We start from the raw sequence: 19390 nt of genomic DNA, 5'->3' as shown, positions 1-19390 counted from the left end.
TTATTGAAATCGCTAGACTGGGGATTTTGTCTCTGAGCAAACTAAATGGTCCTATCCTTGCAAAGCTATTAGTAATCTAGAAGAAAAACACATATAGTATGATAATTTCTATGATAATAGCATGATATTTCTAAATAAGTAAATGAAGTAAATCAAAATACCTCAGAGCTGTCTTAGAAATAATATTTACCTCAGACTCTATCAAATACTGGTTTCTATTGCTTTCTATTAGATAAAGTACACACAAAATGACAAAACTTTTTTAAAAAATGTATTTATTTATTTGAAAGGCAGAGTTAGAGAGGTCTTTCATCTACTGGTTCACTCCCCAAATGGCCACAACAGCTGTCGCTAAGGAACCAGGAGAGTACTTAACAAGGCAAAAAGGTGTGGCAAGGTGGAACAATGAATACCAGAGAAGGAAATCTGAGCGGGTGTTTTAATTCCAGACATGTCATGTGGGAGCTTAGAAAGCAGTGTTAATTTGATAGTGTAGTTATATAAGAAACTAAACTTGCTATTGTTCCAATTGGTGGAAAGATCCCTTACTGTCCTTCCCTTACTGTCCTTCACAGTCTAAGGTTAGGTTAAGTTCTTGAATTAGTGAAGATTATAAAATTTTATCAGAAGCATAATTAAAACACCGGAAGCACATGTACCATATCACAACATTGTTTGCTTTGATCTCCAGAACACCTCAGAGCTGGCGCTGCGCTGCTGTCAGCATGAAACAGGATTTTTATATCCAGAAAGCAGTTCTGCTGTCCTTGTAGACACTAGGGTGTACATCACCATTCCAACAAATTTCAGCTAATAGTAGGAAGATAATCCACTTAAAGATAATGTTTGGAAATAATTGTTTTTTGGGGTTTGATTTCATGTTCCAGGCACTGGCCTTCCAATGTCCTTTTTTTTTTTTTTTTTTAAAGATATTATTTATTTGAGAGAGCTACAGAGAAAGGAAGAGACAGAGAGAAAGGTCTTCCAACTGCTGGTTCACTCCCCAAATGGCTGCAATGACCAGGGCCAGAGCTGAGCTGATCAGGAGCCAGGAGCTTCTTCCAGATCTTGCACAGGTGCAGGGGCTCAAGCACTTGAGCCATCTTCTACTGCTTTCCTAGGCCGTCAGCAGAGAGATGGATAGGAAGAGCAGAAGCAGGGACATGAACTGATGCCAGCACCACAGGTGGAAGCTTAGCTTACATACTATGATGCCACAGCACTGGTCCCTGGCCCTGTACTTTTAAGACCCAGTTATTTACCTTCTCAGATGCATTTAAGCTTCCTCTACTGAGATGTTGAATAACCAAAGAATGCCACTTACTATTTTATAGCAGTAAATGTAATTGTCGCATGGACTAGCATACTTAAGTTGACATAGTTAATTCAAGTTATCTAGCAACCAAATTATAATAAGAAACCAGTTAATTAACCATAGAAATCACCATAATAGGATTTGAAGTCCAATGATCAGTTTATTCTATGATGTACTAACAGGAGTAGTCAAATCATGAGAAATGTATTTGGTGAGTCTTGACTTCTTCAGATGACTTTATACACTATACAGATCAATTTGAATATTATAATTTTAGTGATGAAAGTTTCCCCTTCATTACCAAGTTGCAGGGAAACATTTCTTGTGAAATATGTCTACTTGTTGTGAAAATGAATCTATCTCTAAAATACCAGATATACAAGATTGGGATCACATTCCTTCAGGAAGCTTCTCAGTCATAAAATAACATGATCTTGCCGGCGCCGCGGCTCACTAGGCTAATCCTCTGCCTTGTGGCGCCGGCACACCGGGTTCTAGTCCCAGTTGGGGCACCGGATTCTGTCCTGGTTGCCCCTCTTCCAGGCCAGCTCAATGCTGTGGCCAGGGAGTGCAGTGGAGGATGGCCCAAGTGCTTGGGCCCTGCACCCCATGGGAGACCAGGAGAAGTACCTGGCTCCTGCCATCGGATCAGCGTGGTGCGGCGGCCATTGGAGGGTGAACCAACGGCAAAGGAAGACCTTTCTCTCTGTCTCTCTCTCTCACTGTCCACTCTGCCTGTCAAAAAATAAATTAAAAAAAAAATAACATGATCTTTTTCTGAAGTTCAGTGTCAACAGTTCTGTAACCCTGTAATCCTGCTAAGCCAATTAGCTTACCTGATCTTCTGAAGGAGCAAAGCAACAAATGTGACCAAATCTTTATGAACTTTAGTTTGAGGTGTGTCAGCATTATGCTGGCTGGCTGCTTTGAGAAATGTGAGGTGAGTCCCTGTGATGTCATGTAAGAGCCCCCAGGAGAACCATCCTTGGGCCATTGACCCCAACATGACAGTGTCATTAACAGAATGAGTGTTAACAAGGATTCTATAGTACTTAATCAGCTTGGGTAGAGAAATTGGTTTTATATGTAATTTAAATTTACATAATTGAAACTTCAAGAAACATGCTACTTGTCCTTTGTCAGTACCAAAAGAGGCACACTGTAGTAAGGAAGCTGCAATTTATTAGAGAATATGCATCTTTCAGTTTGGCAGCAGATAAGGAAATTTATGTAGCTTTCAGTTTCTATTGAAAAGTAGTAACTACTAAACTTGAAAACTAGTGATCCTCAAATATATAAAAGCACAGAATATCAAAATTTTGAGGGACCACGGATGTCTTCTAGAATATCTTAAGTGGTTGGAACTTACTACTTCTTGGGGTAAAATACTAATTTGGGGGCAAATTTCTTTTTTCTTTTTTGCTGGAGTTTTATTTATTTGAAAGAGTTATACTGAGAGAGGAGTAGACAGAGAAAGAAAGAGAGAGAGTGTGCTTCCTCACTCCTCAAATGACTACAACAGCATGGCTGGGGTGACCGAAGCCGGGAGTTCTGGATCTCTCATGTGGGTGCAGGGTCCCAAGCGCACTGGGGGCCATGTTCCATTGCTTTCCCAGGTGCGTTTGCAGGGAGCTGGATCAGAACTGGAGCAGGCGGATCTTGGACTAGTGCCTATGTGGGCTTACCCCACTATGCTACAACATTGGCCCCAGGAATGAAATTTTTCATTAATGAGTCCTGTGTTATGTTGAATTGTGTCCTCAACTGGCACATAATATCTAGTGATTGTTAGAAGTAGTCATGTTTTTTCCTGTAGCTATTTAACTTTGGTTTCTCCTTTTCAAACATTGTAATAGATAACATTTTGTATTTTTTATTTAGCTTGTAACACTTCAAGAAGCAAAATTGCTGCTAAACGAAGATGATTACCTTATTAAAGCTGTATATGACTACTGGGTGAGAAAACGAAAAAACTGCAGGGGGCCATCCCTCATTCCTCAGATAAAGCAAGAGAAAAGAGATGGCTCCACCAACAATGATCCCTATGTTGCCTTCCGGAGAAGAACAGAGAAAATGCAAACTCGAAAGGTAGTGTACAAATTAGATTTAATAAAGTATAACTTAGTAGTATTTTTAAGACCAATACCTTTTCTTTTCTAGTAACTTGAATAATTTTGACCAATTTGAATATAATGGAAACTAAGGACAGTGATGAACTTCATGTGAGAAATCCTGTTCTTTAGTAGCTTCTATTGGCCAGTTGTTTATAGTTTGTATCTACTGTGCAAGCAATTTATGAGTCTACAAATCATAGCATTTTAGGCTTGCATCGAAGTGACAGGAATTGTGTGTCCTTACTTACCTTGAATTTTTTGAGTTCCTCAGTATACTCGGCATTCTACCCTGAATCCCCTCTTATTTGGGAAGCCAAGAATTTGAAATAATGCTACTTTCCCTTGGTGATGACTTGAAAACTTGCAGGTCCTCTGAAACACTGTTCTGTTTTCTGCAAGTAAAAGTAGATCTTGCTAGTAGCTACAATGGGGTCATGAGAAGTAGAAGGTTCGTTTTTCAGGCCTGTTGTGGCAGCAGTCAAAAGTGACAGTAGAATCTTATTTGTCAGTTGCATCAGATTTAAATTGATGGACTTGTCTCCATCTGGCTTTCAGAAGCAGTGTAAGTTAGCATTTTAAGTAAAAGAAACAGAATCTCTTATTGTGGAATGCTACACTGTGAAGCAAAGCATTGTTACAGGGAGGTGTTCCCTGCCTCCTGTTTCTAATAACTAACAGTAAATACCACACACGGGAATAAATTCTCTAACATTGCAAAGTTATAGGAACATATAAAGGTAAAAAGCATGAAGAATTATAAATGGAGGCTAAGTGTTTTCTAATGTTCTTGTTTCTAACAACACTGAAAGCTTCTCAGCTGTTAATGTGACAGCTGTGGAGTATAACAGCTGTCAGGGCTCGTATATTTTAGGAGAACCTATCTTATTAGTTAATAACCAAAATTTCCCTAATACTTTTCTGTGGATACGATTTTCTTAAACATCGAAGGATGCGGGTTTTTTTGTTTGATTGTTTGTTTTGTTTTGTTTTGTTTTGTGACAGGCAGAGTTAGACAGTGAGACAGAGAGAAAGGTCTTCCTTCCGTTGGTTCACCCCCCAAATGGCTGCTACGGCCAGCGCACTGTGCCGATCCGAAGCCAGGAGCCAGGTGCTTCCTCCTGGTGTCCCATGTGGATGCAGGGCCCAAGCATGTGGGCCATCCTTCACTGCACTCCCGGGCCACAGCAGAGAGCTAGACTGGAAGAGGAGCAACTGGGAAAGATTCTTGCACCCCGACCGGGACTAGAACTCGGGGTACCGGCGCTGCAGGTGGAGGATTAGCCAAGTGAGCCAAGGCGCCGGCCTTTTTTTTTTTTTTTTTAAGAGACAGGGAGAGAGCCAGCCTGCCTGCCTGCCTGCCTGCCTGCCTTCCTTCCTTCCTTCCTTCCTTCCTTCCTTCCTTTCTTTCTTTCTTTCTTTCTTTCTTTCAAGATTTATTTCTTTCAAGATTTACTTCTTTATTTGAGTTACACACAGAGAGAAGGAGAGGCAGAGAGAGAGGTCTTTCATCCGCCGGTTCACTCCACAGTTGGCCTCAGTGGCTGGAGCTGTGCCATTCTGGAGTCAAGAGCTTCCTCCAGGTCTCCCACATGGGTGCGGGGGCCCAAGGACTTGGGCCATCTTCTACTGCTTTCCCAGGCCATAGTAGAGAGCTGGATTGGAAGTAGAGCAGCCGAATCTCGAACCAGCGCCCATATGGGATGCTGGCACTGCAGGCAGCAGCTTTACCTGCTTTGCCACAGCACCGGCCCCTTGTTTATTATTTTCATATTCCCCTGCAGACTAATACATTTCCTTTCTCAATACTCTTTACTTTTTATTTCTCTGAGATCAAAGACTACTTTTTGTCTTCCATATTTATTACTAATCAGAAATGTGTACATGTTTCAAAATGAGAAAGATGGGAAAGCACTCAACAAATAATGAATCTCCCCTCAGGGTTCAGGAGGTAGCTGAATACTAGGGTATGCAAAGATGAGTGCAATTAACAAAGGCTGTTTGCTTTTCTTTTCCACAGACTTTAAAAGGCTTGACTGTAAGAGCTAAAGAACACCTGAAATACTTGTCTGGCAGACTAGAATTTAATTTTAGTTCACCAAACTAATTTTTAATTTATGAGTACATAAGCACATGAAAATTTGTAGGTGATTTTAATTGGGTACATGGCACTGGGCCCAACAGACTAAACCAATGTAGAGTTTAATCACAGTCACTAAGCTTTGGTTAGTTACAGGAAGCCCTATAGCCAGTTAACTAAGTTGTTCTACTTATACGGACTGTAGCAACTGTAAGTTGACTATTCAGCTGTAGCAGATTAGATTAATTGGTCTAAGAAATGTTGATCTTAACAGTACTTTAGGTCATTCTTAAATGTCATCAGCATGTCTGGATATAATGATTGGAAAGGTCTGAATCAGCATATGCATTTATTATGTTTAGCTGCATAAATGCAACTTTTAAGATCTATGCCTTCTCTCCTTCTGTGTGGCCCAGAAGTAAGATAGAAGAACCTCCCAGCATAGTGGTGCTCAGTTCTGGCTGTACCTAATAGTCACCTGTGAGTCATCCTTGGTTATGAAAAGATCTACAGTTGATTTTAAAGTGCAGCAGTTTGAGAACCACTTCCCTGAGAGTCGGAACTATAATATGTGACTGGGGTAGGAATAAGGAGTTGGCTTCAACCAAAGACAGTTGTGAGAAGGGGTAAAAGGTGTGATTGAATTTAAATATGGAAATTAGGGCTGTCTTAAAAGAATAGAAATCAGTATGAACTCTGTTCAGCACCGGGTACAATGGTAGCAATGGACCAGGACACCCACCCAACATCCCCTAGGTAACTCCCATTGGTTTTAAATATTGATACAGCTAGAAATACAGAGCTCTGTTTGTGTATGTGTAAACATATGTTATATACTTCCTTCCTAGCTCTTTTCACTGAAATGCTCTAGAATCAGTGATACTCAGTGGCACGGGGGTAATATGTAGGTCATGATTTTAAATACTGTTTTCCATTAAAGGAAATAAGGCTCCTAGGAAAATTGTTGATTCCACGTTTGGGGCTTATAAAAATAAGCCTGAAACAAATACTCTGCCAGGCCAGAAAATTAGAGTGTGATTGAAGAATACTGGAGCTGTGTCAGTAGGACATGGGAACTGACTTGAAGGGGGACTCTACTGATTAGAGCTAGGAAAGTTTTAGCATCAAAATAAAAGTGGGAGTAATGGAGTGTAACCCACAGAGTAACCCATGAGTCCATACTGATATAAATAGATAGATGAAAACTCAATTGCCAGGTAGTTAGAAAGGTGAATAGGTAGATAGAAGGAAGAGAAGGGAGCACTTTCCTTATAGTAAATTTCCAAATTTATCAATGTTGGCAGAATGATGGAGTAGGAAAATCACCATTTAGGAACCAACATGGTAATACTTGTTTCAGGCAGAAGTTATAATCAGTGGAGAATCTGATGAGAAATGAGCTGCCTGTTAATTAAAAATAAAGGAAAAATAGTACTTGACTAGAAAAACCTGGCAGACACCATTTTATTTAAGTGATCAAAGTTAATATTAGCAGTATTGTGACAAATGCCATGATTTGACTCCTGGTAAGATATGAGAAAGTTACATATCATTTCAGTGGTCATCACAACAAAAGTTATATTCTGAATTAAATTATAGTTTTTTTAAAAAAAGAACCCAAATTGAGGAATATTTTCTAAAAATAGTTTGTCATACAAAATGTCATGGTCATGATTCCACAAAAAAGAGGAACTATTCCAAGTTATGGAAGACTGAAGAGATATGAGAGCTAAATGAAGTTGTTAATCATAGACCAGGAAAAAAATTAGTAATTTTAATAATTACTGTTTCACTAAGATCCTTTTATAACATCAACTGTATTTGTTGCATTAGGGGAAATGCAAATTAAGTCTAGAAATTAGATAATGGGTTGTATCTGTGTTCTCTGTGTGTGTTTTTTTGTTTTGTTTTGTTTTGTTTTGTTTTGGACAGGCAGAGTGAACAGTGAGAGAGAGAGAGAAAGAGAAAGGTCTTCCTTTACCATTGGTTCACCCTCCAATGGCCTCTGTGGCCGGCACACCGCACTGATCCGAAGCCAGGAGCCAGGTGCTTCTCCTGGTCTCCCATGCAGGTGCAGAGCCCAAGGACCTGGGCCATCCTCCACTGCCTTCCCGGGCCACAGCAGAGAGTTGGACTGGAAGAGGAGCAACCGGGAAAGAATCTGGCGCCCCAACCGGGACTAGAACCCGGTGTGCTGGCGCCGCAGGCAGAGGATTAGCCTATTGAGCCGCGGCGCCGGCCTGTTTTGTTTTTTTAAGAAAGAGCTACAGGCAGAGAGAGAGAGAGAGAGATCTTCCATCTGTTGGTTCACTTCCCAGATGATCACAATGGCCAGGGCTGAGCAAGGTTGGGGCCAGGAGCTTCATCCAGGTCTGCCATGTGGCTAGCAGGGACCTAGTCACTTGGGCCATCTTCCACTGCTTTTCCCAGGCCATTAGCAGAGAGCTGGATCAAATATGGAGCAGCCAGACAGAAACTGGCACCCATATGGGGTGCCAGCTTGCAGGTTGTGTCTTTACCCACTATGTCACAACATGAGCCTTGAGTTGTGTCAGCATTAACTTCCAGATCTTAATAGCTGTACTGTGGTTATATAATAGAATATCATTTCTTTTAGGCCAGCGCCGCGACTCACTAGGTTAATCCTCTACCTGTGGCGCCGGCACCCTGGGTTCTAGTCCCAGTTGGGGCACCGGATTCTGTCCCGGTTGCTCCTCTTCCAGTCTAGCTCTCTGCTGTGGCCCAGGATTGCAGTGGAGGATAGCCCAGGTCCTTGGGCCCTGCATCTGCATGGGAGACCAGGAGGAAGCACCTGGCTCCTGGCTTCGGATCGGCGCAGCACCAGCCACAACGCACCAGCCGTAGCGGCCACTTGGGGGGTGAACCTACAGAAAAAGGAAGACCTTTCTCTCTCTCTCTCTCTCTCTCTCTCTCTCTCTCTCTCCTACACTGTCTAACTCTGCCTGTCAAAAAAAAAAAAAGAAAAGAAAAAATGTATTGGAGCCAACGTAATGGCACAGCCAGTAAAGCCACCTCCTGCGAAGTTGGCATCCCACTTGGGCACTGGTTCCTGTTCTGACTGCTCCCATGTCCAATCCAGCTCCTGCTTAATGGCCTGGGAAAAGCAGCAGAAGATGGCCCAAGTGCTTAGGACCCTGCTACCTGTGTGGGAGACCCGGATGAAGTGCCTGGCTCAGCCCTGGCAGTTGGAGTCATCTGGGGATTGAACCAGTGGATGGAAGATATTTCTCCCTCTCTCTCTCTATAACTCTGCCTTTCAAATAGATAAATAAATCTTAAAGTAAGAAAGAGTACATATTAAAGTGTTTAGGGGAAAAGGGATAGGATATCTTCAACTTTTCTTGGGAAATTTAAAAATACAACTGCTAGTAATTTATATGTGTGTACGAAAGCATTTCAGAAAACTTGTAAATAAAAATAGAAGTATTAGTTTCCTTTGATACAAGAATTTTTTGTATGATATATTATGAAGAACCTATGTGTGTAGTTCATACCCTATTTGCACCAAAATAAACTCATACTTTTAATTCATTTTTCCATGAAGTTTTCAAAGCACCTTCCTTGTGTATACATAGAGAAAGATGGAGATAAAGCAAGTGTAAAATACTACCCTTTGAGGAATCTGGGTAAAGACATGGGAATTGTTTATATTATTTTTGTAACTTTTAAAAAGGAGTAGAAAGGACAAGACTGGGGATAGGAGAAGTTAGGCACAGTGGTGAGTTTGGCTTAAAGAGATCAGAAAATGTGTAAGACAGGGCAAAAGAACAGTGTACAGGAGGAACAGTGCTTATAGAGGAGGAGGCCAGTCTGAAAAGCTTCTGTTGCACTTGGGAATGTTGTTCAGTGTCTAACTGCCAGTGTCCTTTTTTCTCATATTGCTAGTCACCTTTGGATTCTGTGTCCGTCATTCTTAGACTTTGTGCCTTTTGAGGGTGGGAAGCATGAATAGTACCCTGAATAAAGTAGCCACTTTAATATTTGCTGTGTTGATGTGAAATTGTCTTAGATTGGAAAGTGCTGTTGCTGCCTGTTTACCAAAATCAGATTGCTTACAACTAAACTTTCAGTTTTGCTTGATGCCACATAGTACTGAGTGGGAGGGGGTCAGACGAATTTGCTTTTGGTTTGATAAAAGGATGACTTATTAAGTTAGCATTTTAAAATATTCTGTATGTAGTACCATGAGGGACTTTATTTAGTTTATCTTCAGTAGATGATTTTTTTCAAATGTAAGATACACAAAAGAAAAAAACGCAAAACGAAGTTTTTCCTCAGTATTTCTCCTTTGTAGCCTCCAATGTAAACCTCTGGCATTCTTCAGGTTCTTTTTAATGCCATATTAAATTATTAACTCAAAGACAGAAGGATTGTTTAAATGAACGTCTGAGCACATAAATTGAGGTGTGGTAGTGGTCTGTTTTTGAACCAGTAGTTCTGTGCCTGCTATATTGTTAAGTACTCGCAGATGTTTGATTTTAAAAAAGATAGTTTGTATTAATAGTAATTTTTATAGTCATATGGATGCTGCTAATTACAGCTGAACCTTCAATTAATAGGCTTTCACTTACAGTTAGTTGAAGTTCTTTTTTTTTTTTTTAAGATTTATTTATTTATTTGAAAGTCAGAGTTACACAGAGAGAGGAGAGGTAGAGAGAGAGGTCTTCCATCTGATGGTTCACTCCCAAATTGGCCGCAATGGCTGGAGCTGTGCTGATCCAAAGCCAGGAGACAGGAGATTGTTCTGGGTCTCCCATGTGGGTGCAGGGGCCAAGGAGTTGGGCCATCTTCCACTGCTTTCCCAGGCCATAGCAGAGAGCTGGATCAGAAATGGAGCAGCTGGGTCTCAAACCGGCACCCATATGGGATGCCGGTGCTTCAGGCCAGAGCAGCTGAGTCTCGAACCGGCGCCCACATGGGATGCCGGTGTTTCAGGCCAGGGCAGCCGGGTTTTGAACCAGTGCCCATGTGGGATGCCTGTGCTTCAGGCCAGGGCGTTAACCCACTGTGCCACAGTGCCGGCCCCTGAAGTTATTTCTTATGCTTGAGAATAAGAACTGCTTAACATTATTCTGAAATTCATAATTTTAACTAAATGTCTTTTCTACTCTGCAGTGATGTATTATTATGTTGAAGCCTGATAATCCCATATCTTGAGATGCTTGATAACCTACTTTCAGTTTTTAGGTCAATTTCTGAAGTAAGGCTTTGCATTGCTCATGTTTACATTGTAGAATGTTTAACCTTACATTGCCCAGTTGCAGAGCTGGATAAAGGGAGGATTTTGGCTATTTTCGGGTACATTGACCTCTGTCGTTAAAAAATACCACACTCTACGATAAGAGTGAAATACATTTTCTGATGTAGTAGATTTTTTTCAGGTAAATTTTTTTAACACCTTTCCATTAGAATTATCTTTTCCATGCCATTGCATCTTCTCAACAGCTGGTGAAGTGGTAGTATTCTGAATATTTATCATAAGTTACTTGATTGGCCAGTGCTGCGGCTCAATTGGCTAATCCTCTGCCTGCGGCGCCGGCACCCCGGGTTCTAGTCCCAGTTGGGGTGCCGAATTCTGTCCTGGTTGCTCCTCTTCCAGTCCAACTCTCTGCTGTGGCCCGGGAAGGCAGTGTAGGATGGCCCAAGTGTTTGGGCCCTGCACCCACATGGGAGACCAGGAGGAAGCACCTGGCTCCTGACTTCGGATCGACTCAGCACACCCCAAATAGCAGCCATTTGGGGAGTGAACCAACAGAAGGAAGACCTTTCTCTCTGTCTCTCTGACTGTCTAACTCTGCCTGTCAAAAAAAAAAAAAGTTACTTGCTTGTACTTCTGTTTTCAGAGTTAAGTAGGTTCTCTTATATAGTTGCTGTTAGATGATTTTCTAATGTTGCTGCTTTTAACATTTCGTCCTTATTGGATAGATTTGGTTTGGATAAGATTTTGTTGAACGGAGCTAGAAATATGGATAAATGGGTTGTTTATTCTAAAATTATTGTTTTTAATAGAATCGTAAGAACGATGAAGCCTCTTATGAAAAGATGTTGAAACTGAGACGAGAGTTCAGTAGAGCCATAACAATTTTGGAAATGATTAAGAGAAGAGAGAAAACAAAACGAGAATTGTTGCACTTAACCTTAGAAGTTGTGGAGAAAAGGTAACATTGCTACTATTACATACTAGTAGGAGCTTTAACCAAATGATGGGCAAAATATAACCAAAAGATCTTTTTTTTAAAAGTTTATTTTGGCTAAGCTTTATGATAATTAATATTGATTCTCTAACAACTTAAAATTTTTTAAAGACTTGTGGCACTGATTTTTTTTTGCCAGATGAAATTTTTAATTTGAAATACTTTTGCATATTGTATAGATCCTCTAATGCACTTAAGTATTTTTGCTTTTTGAAAGAATCACTGAATTTTATTTAGAAAAGAACTTAGAGATTCTGGTTTTTTTTGTTCAGTTCTCTCTATTAAAAATTTCTATTAAAGAAAACTTCAAGTAAATGAAGGTTTGATTTTTGTTTTCTGACTAAGTGGACAAAGTTTTTTGTTTCAGCTCTTCTCGGGATGTGTTTTCTAATGGCATTTTCCTTCATAATTAAAAAAACACTAAACCAGATCTAACAGAATTTTGTGTGATTCCCTAAGCAAGTAATCTAAACATCATTTCTCAATACTTGGTAATATAAAATATGTGTCAAATTCATTTTCTCTGTACCTTACGCATTTTTTAAAGTTGTTTATTTTTTTTTTTTTACTGAATCCCAAATCTATGTTGCTTTACTCTCACACATTTTCTCTTTTAAAAATCTAATTAATGTTTAGCTGTATTTGTTTAGGTGTGTTCTAATTGAGATATCTTTTTTTCCATTATTGTTAAAGTATGCAACTTTGTATTTTTATTTTTATTTTTACTTTTTAAGATATCATTTAGGAGACTATGGTGGTGAAATCCTTAATGAAGTGAAAATCAGCAGGTCAGAAAAAGAGTTATATGCCACTCCAGCAACTCTTCATAATGGAAACCATCACAAAGTCCAAGAATGTAAAACTAAGGTGAATATCCTCTGTGGAAAAGCAAGTATGGTAATATTGATTTCTGCAGTTGTCTGAATACAGTTGGTTAAGGAAAAAAGTAATTAACATTCATTTAGTTCTAATTATTTGCCAAGTGCTTTGCTAAGTGTTTTTATATACATATTGACTCATTAATCTTCACAATAGTCCTTTGAAGTTGGTTTTACCTCTGCGTGACTTCTGTGTTGGAGCTAGTAAGTGGCACCTTCAAGGTTTGAATCCAGGTCTGATACCAAAGTACATCACTTTCCAGTATTCCTTCTGCTTCCCTAGAGAATAAAGATAAATAAAGCTTAGTTGTCATTAACCTTAGCAAATCCTGCGTCATAGTGGCAAGTATCAAACTAAAATTAAAGCTTTCTTTATTGAGACTATTTGAAGTTATTCTTTGTCATCATTGCCAGACCAGCATTTATCAATTGTTATATCCTTTAAGTGACTTGAGAAAATCCTCTAAGTTCTGGATCACAGTTTCTTCATAATAAAAGATGAGAATTGATGAGGAAAAAAATGGGGTGGAGAGGGGAACACTCTGATATTGTGGCAGTGGTTATCCAGACTTTACTCTTATAAGAATAGTACTGGTACAGTCAACTAGTCTGTCCTTCCTGAATGTTGTCCACCATACTAAAAATAAAGTTCAAAAACAATTTCTAAAAAAAAACACAAAATCTTGACTCAGTGGTCATTTAATCTCGAACTAAATAATAATATTTATTCAGTACTTTTGGTACATTAAAGTATTCCATTTGGTTAAATGAAAATTAATGAACCCTTTAATTTTAAGGAGTTTAAAGCATCTAGACAGATTAGCCTCACTCTGTACAAAGATTTAAAAAGTGACTTAGGATGTTTGTGGAAAATTCATCTTTTAAAAATGTACAGAATATTTTTCATGGGTTTGTTCTTAAGGGCATGGAATGTGGAGTAGGAAGACTCCTCCTTTATTCAACTCCTTTCGATTTAAGCATGAGTTCTTATTAATCACAGGCATCTAGCCCACCCACTTGATTTCCTTTAAATCATACTGGCCTCTATAGTCAGAAACAACCATGCATTTTGTTTGTAAATATCCATTTTATAGTAGCCAATATTATGCATTAGAATATGAAAATTTTAATCCATGGTTATTGATAATCATTCTCTATTATCTGAGTTAATTGTTATTTTAGATATTTTCTCAGCCTATTTAAATAATGATTTTAGATAAGATTGGATCCATTCTTGTCTTATTTCATTACATAGAGTTAACTATTTACTTTGTCATACATCCCACCTTAAAATATGAACTTCTAAGAAGTTTGGTTTTTCTTTTATGATACCATAATTATACCCATGGTATGAGACAATTTATATCACTAAATGTAATTTGCCTTTCAAGCAGCATTTTTATTGTATGTGCTGTTTTTCACTCTAATGTATTTTAATATATGGACTACATGAAGAAATGTATAACTTAAATATTTTTATATTTTTTCATATCATATTATTAGTATCTTGGTGCTTGGGACAGCCATTCCAACTTTTTTAAGTGGTAAATTTATTTTTATTAAAAAGAATGCTGGTATGTTCAAACAAAAACAGTCTCTTTGTGGAATAGAGGTGGTGGCTGGAACCTACCCTTTCAGTCAGTCCCCTTGTTTGTGGCCTCTCAAGTACTTCCATAGAACTCTAGAGTACTTGGAAACAGTTTTGATGGTTGTTCAGTTGAGGTATTAATTGTACAATCGAGAAAGTGAAGTTTTATTCCTAGTCAATAAGCTTATTTGTCTCAAAAAATTATCACCCACAAACATTTTTAAAAATTGGAAATAAGCATTGAAATGAATTGATGATTCAAGTTTAATTATTTTTAACGATAATAAGTTACTAATTTTAATCATTAATACAGTAGATTTAAATAAAAATTGAATTTAAATAATTCTTACACATTGGATGGCAAAGTGATCACAGCAAACTAGAAAACAGTTTAAGTATTATTAATGGTATAAAAAAGCAAATTTAAATACCATAATTATTTTTCACAACTTGCACAAAGTAAAACATGTTTGATTTTATGATCACAGAATAATTTTTCATATTAAAAACAATAAAATCACCTCCTAGATAAAAATGTATGTTTTTTAAAGAACAGTATAGTTTTTATGATTTCTAAAATAATTTTCATTTCTTCCTTTTGGGGGAAAAATCGTCATGTAAACAGCACTCTCATCATTTGTCTTTGAAAGAAGAGGCTTCTGATGTGGTTCGTCAAAAGAAGAAGTACCCAAAGAAGCCTAAAGCAGAGGCTTTGATAACATCTCAGCAACCCACTCCTGAGACATTGCCTGTGATCAATAAGAGTGACATTAAGCAATATGACTTTCACAGCTCAGATGAAGATGAATTTCCACAGGTGCTGGTTTTAAAACATTTCCTCCTAGTTTTTCATATTGTTATATTTTTAAAACATAATCGATATCTTAGAGTTTGGATTCTTTATTCATCTAATGTTATAACATAAACATTTCCCACATTATATGTGTAGGTCTGAAATGATACTTATTTTCTATTATTTTCCATCAGTTGGATGGAATTTTTTCTATTGTACAACATTTAGATGATTTTCAATTTTTCCCAAATGAACATTATATTCCTTTCCTTTGGTATTTAAAATAGAAATAGAATTACTATACCAAAGGTTTTCAGTATTTTAATACCTTTAAATCATAATTGTAAATATTGACCAACAATAATTCCCTGTTTACCACATTCTACCAGCATTATACTTTAGAATTTTTAACATAAATACTACTAATTTGTTAGATATTTGATTCTAAAGATTTAAAGTTGATTTAAAATTGATCAGTTTTAACTATTGAAAATAAGTCTGATGAATATTGCAACAGTTTGACAACAAAAATGTTTGCAATTTAAAATTTTTTAATTGGGGTCAATGTTAAGGTGTGGTGGTTTAAGCCACCACTTGCACTGGCATCCCATATCAGATCCCTTGTATGAGTCCAGGCTGCTCCACTTTGATCCAGCTCCCTGCTAATGTGCCTGGGAATGCAGTGGAAGATGGCTCAGGTACTTGGGTCCCTGCCACCCATGTGGAGGATCCTGATGGAGTTCTAGGCTCCTGGTTTCAGTCTGGCCCACCCTGGTTGTTGGCAGCTATGTGGGAGTGAGCCAACAGATAGAACATCTTTCTCTATCTCCTTGCTCTCTATCACTCTGCCTTTCAAAATAATTTTTAAAATTTTATTTTTGTAAGTGCTATTTGTAAAATAAGAATTTTGTCTACAAAAGGTATTTTTTAAGAAACAATATTGTTTATCACCTAATCTGGCAATACTTTCTTTTTTTCCTGTATGATATATGAGACTTAAAAAATACTTTTAACAAAGACCTTGAACCAGCTACCAGCTTTATCTTATTTTAATATTTTGACTTACTTTCTTTAAAGGAAATTTTCTATTTTAAACATTTTTAAAAGACTTGTTTTATTTGAGAGGTAGACAGAGACAGAGAGAGCTCTCATTCCCTGATTCATTCCCCCAAATGTCTACTAGGGCCAAGCTGGGAGCCAGGAACTCAATCCAGGTCTTCCACATGAGTGCTGGAATTTCTTGAGCCATCCCTGCTGCCTTCCAGGGTCTATATTAGCAGGAAGCTGAAGTCAGGAGCTGGAGCCAGACATTGAACTCAGATCCTCTGATGTTGGGACACAGGCATTGCTCAGTAGGCTAAATGTCCACCCCCAAAGGAAATTTTCTTTTAAAAACCAGCATCACAAATAGTGTTTAGAAATAAGACTTTAAAAAATCCTTTATTGCTATACTCATTTAAAATTTAGAGTTTGCATAAAATGTGCCCCCCTTGGCTAGCTTGTGTTATTTTTACATTTTTGTCTCTAATTTATTTAGTTTTTCTGCCCTGAATAATATTGTGGCATTCATATACACTAAACAACTGAACAAAGATGTGTTTCTTTTTGTAAGCTTTTCAGTAGTACTTAATAAGACCATTACTTGTCAGAGGATCATCCAGTTAAACTCAGGCTGAGATTTCAATTACAGTGGAACATTTCATCAGATGACCATTTTGAAGGCATGCAGGATATGGTGCCCTAACAGAGTGCTTTGCCGGATAGAAGGTGTAAAGTAGGGCTCCAGGCAGAGAAAGCAGCATTATTAGAAGGAACAGCTGACAGTCTGGCATTACTGGAGAACAAAGCACAGAAGAGGAGGGGTAAAAGGAATGGCAGATGGCCTCTCTGCATTAACCATACTGGGAAATTATTTAAAAATTTTAAAATTTAAGAAAATGGCATGATTAGGTAAATATATAGAGAAAATTGCTGGGACTAATGAGAGCCTGGAATGTTTTTGCTTTACATTCCCAACCCTTGGGATACTAAGATCTGTAGAAACTTTTAATTCTAGACTCCACCCATCCATTCTTAGTAGGGCTCCCTCAGGTTTAACTAGACATGTATTCCTCATGCATTAAGAGAGCTTCATTTCTGCTGCAAATTCTTTTTGCTAATTCATTTTATAGTCTTGAAACCCTGTACCCCAAACGAAAGTTGAATTTTGAAGCTCTTAGATTCCTCTGAGTCCTTCTATGAGGTCTCAGATAACCCTCATTGGTCTTTATGGTATCCTCCTGTTGCTAAAGAGTGAGTACTTACAAATAGTTGGCATCATTTAGTAATACAGCTACTTAGAATGTAGCTCTTACTAGGCATGTGTTGCTAAAAAGATTGTTAAAGTAATCATATGCTTTTTCTCTGACCAGTGAACAAGAAACAAGGGAATAGGTAGCCCCTAGGGAACAAACATTTAACCAGACTTAGCCAGTTGGTTTGCAGCAGAACAGAATTAAAACCTCTCTTCTTCTTCTTCTTCTTCTTCTTCTTCTTCTTCTTGTCTTCTAATATTTGTGTATTTCAAAGGCAGAGTTACAAAGAGAGAGAGAGAGAGAGAGAGATCTTCCCTCAACTGATTTACTCCCCAAATGGCCGCAATGGCCAGTGCTGGGCCAGGCTGAAGCCAAGAGCTTCTAATAGGTCTCCCACATGGATACAGGGACCCAAGTACTTGGGCCATCCCCCTCTCCTTTCCCAGGCAGTTTAGCGGGGGGCTGGATCAGAAGTGGAGCAGCCAAGACGTGACTCAGTGCCCCAGTGGGATTCTGGCATCACAGGCCACAGGTTTACCCACTGCACCACATCACCCACCCCGACTTGTCGCTTCTGAATCCTGCTTTGATTCTCTTGACATCAGTTCTTTTTCCTTGTGTCTCACATTTCCTGTATCTCCTAGAACCCATCCTTGGGGAATGGTAGTCAGATAGAAGGGGTGATAATATTTTATGTAAAGAATTTCTGAAACTTTGTGGTATTTCCTATGTATATTTCAGAAAAGGTGAGTGATTTGCAAAGGAACCCAAGGATGAAATTCACATTTGGGATTTCTTTTAAAATTCCAGATTTGAGGATTGGTTCCCCAGGAATGAGTCAGCCTCAACTTACTGTTCTGAATCTCCCCATAGTGTTGATGAGGTGTATTGGGACCTCAAATAAATACCTTTCTCCCTTTGATGACCCTGCTCATTAGTAATTACCACAGTTTGGAAATGTAAAGAAACCATTTCTCCTGTTAAAATAGGAAGAGAGGGATTTATGAGGTTTAAAAATTGGCAAGTAAAAACGGCTGAGCCAACGTTTTTCAGAAAGAATATATACTGCAATGTAAAATTGTGAGATAATTAAAGCTTAAGTACAGTTTTTTTTTTTTAAGATTTATTTATTTATTTGAAAGTAGAGTTATAGAGAGGTGCAGAGAGAGAGAGAGAGAGAGAGAGCGAGCAAGCAAGCGAGCTCTGGATCACTCCCAAGATGGCCGCGATGGCGGGAGCTGCGCTAATCCAAAGCCAGGAGCCAGGAGCTTCTTCCAGGACTCCCACGTGGGTGTATGGACCCAAGGACTTGGACCATCTTCCCAAGCAGAGAGCTGGATCAGAAGTGGAACAGCCAGGACTTGAACCGGCACCCATATGGGATGCTGGCACTGCAGGCGGCAGCTTTACTTGCTATGCCATAGTGCCAGCCCCAGTATCACAACTTTTAAAAAATTTTTAACCCATAAGTGTAAACTAAAACTTGAGTATAAAATTTCTTTTTTCTTTTTTTGACAGGCAGAGTTAGTGAGAGAGACAGACAGAAAGGTCTTCCTTTTTCCATTGGTTCACCCCCAAAGTGGCCACTACAGCCGGTGTGTTGCAGCCGGTGCGCTGCACCAATCTGAAGCCAGGAGCCAGATGCTTCCTCCTGGTCTCCCATGCGGGTGCAGGGCCCAAGCACTTGGGCCATCCTCCACTGCACTTCCAGGCCACAGCAGAGAGCTGGCCTGGAAGAGGAGCAACCGGGACAGAATCCGGCACCCCAACTGGGACTAGAACCCAGGGTGCCGGCGCCATAGGCGGAGGATTAGCCTAGTGAGCTGCAGTGCCGGCCAAGTATAAAATATTTGTCTGTCATTTAATCTGTATTTGATTATATATTTTTAAAGGTTTATTTATTTATTTGAAAAACAGAGAGGAACAGATAAACTGGTTCACTCCCCAGATGGCCACATGGCTAGGCCTGGGCCAGGCAGAAGCTTCATCTGCATCTCCTGGATGGATGGCAGCGACCCAGACATTTAGGCCATCTTCCATTGCTTTTTCCAAGCCATTAGCAGCGAGCTGAATGGGAAGTGGAGAAGCTGGGACTTGAACTGATACCCATATGGAG

At 39.0% G+C, this 19390-nt stretch overlaps 1 protein-coding gene across 18 annotated transcripts in view; it reads left to right on the top strand.

Annotated features, from left to right (window-relative positions):
• The window catches only part of EPC2 (enhancer of polycomb 2), a 137864-nt gene that overhangs the window by 99077 nt on the left and 19397 nt on the right, over nt 1-19390 (top strand). For 13 of the 18 annotated variants that reach the window (XM_089329180.1, XM_051848700.3, XM_089329182.1 and 10 more), the window contains 4 exons: nt 3197-3403; nt 11537-11685; nt 12456-12588; nt 14813-15004. In XM_089329180.1, the coding sequence (XP_089185306.1) occupies nt 3197-3403; nt 11537-11685; nt 12456-12588; nt 14813-15004 (681 nt within the window). The remainder of the gene's footprint in view (nt 1-3196; nt 3404-11536; nt 11686-12455; nt 12589-14812; nt 15005-19390) is intronic. The other 5 variants (XM_089329181.1, XM_051848701.3, XM_089329189.1 and 2 more) reach the window with 1 other exon arrangement.

This window comes from Oryctolagus cuniculus, chromosome 3 (assembly GCF_051225735.1).
Source record: "Oryctolagus cuniculus isolate XC-2025 breed Fujian yellow rabbit chromosome 3, ASM5122573v1, whole genome shotgun sequence".
In the NCBI taxonomy this organism is placed as follows: Eukaryota; Metazoa; Chordata; class Mammalia; order Lagomorpha; family Leporidae; genus Oryctolagus; species Oryctolagus cuniculus.
This window is presented reverse-complemented; position numbering and strand designations above follow the sequence as displayed.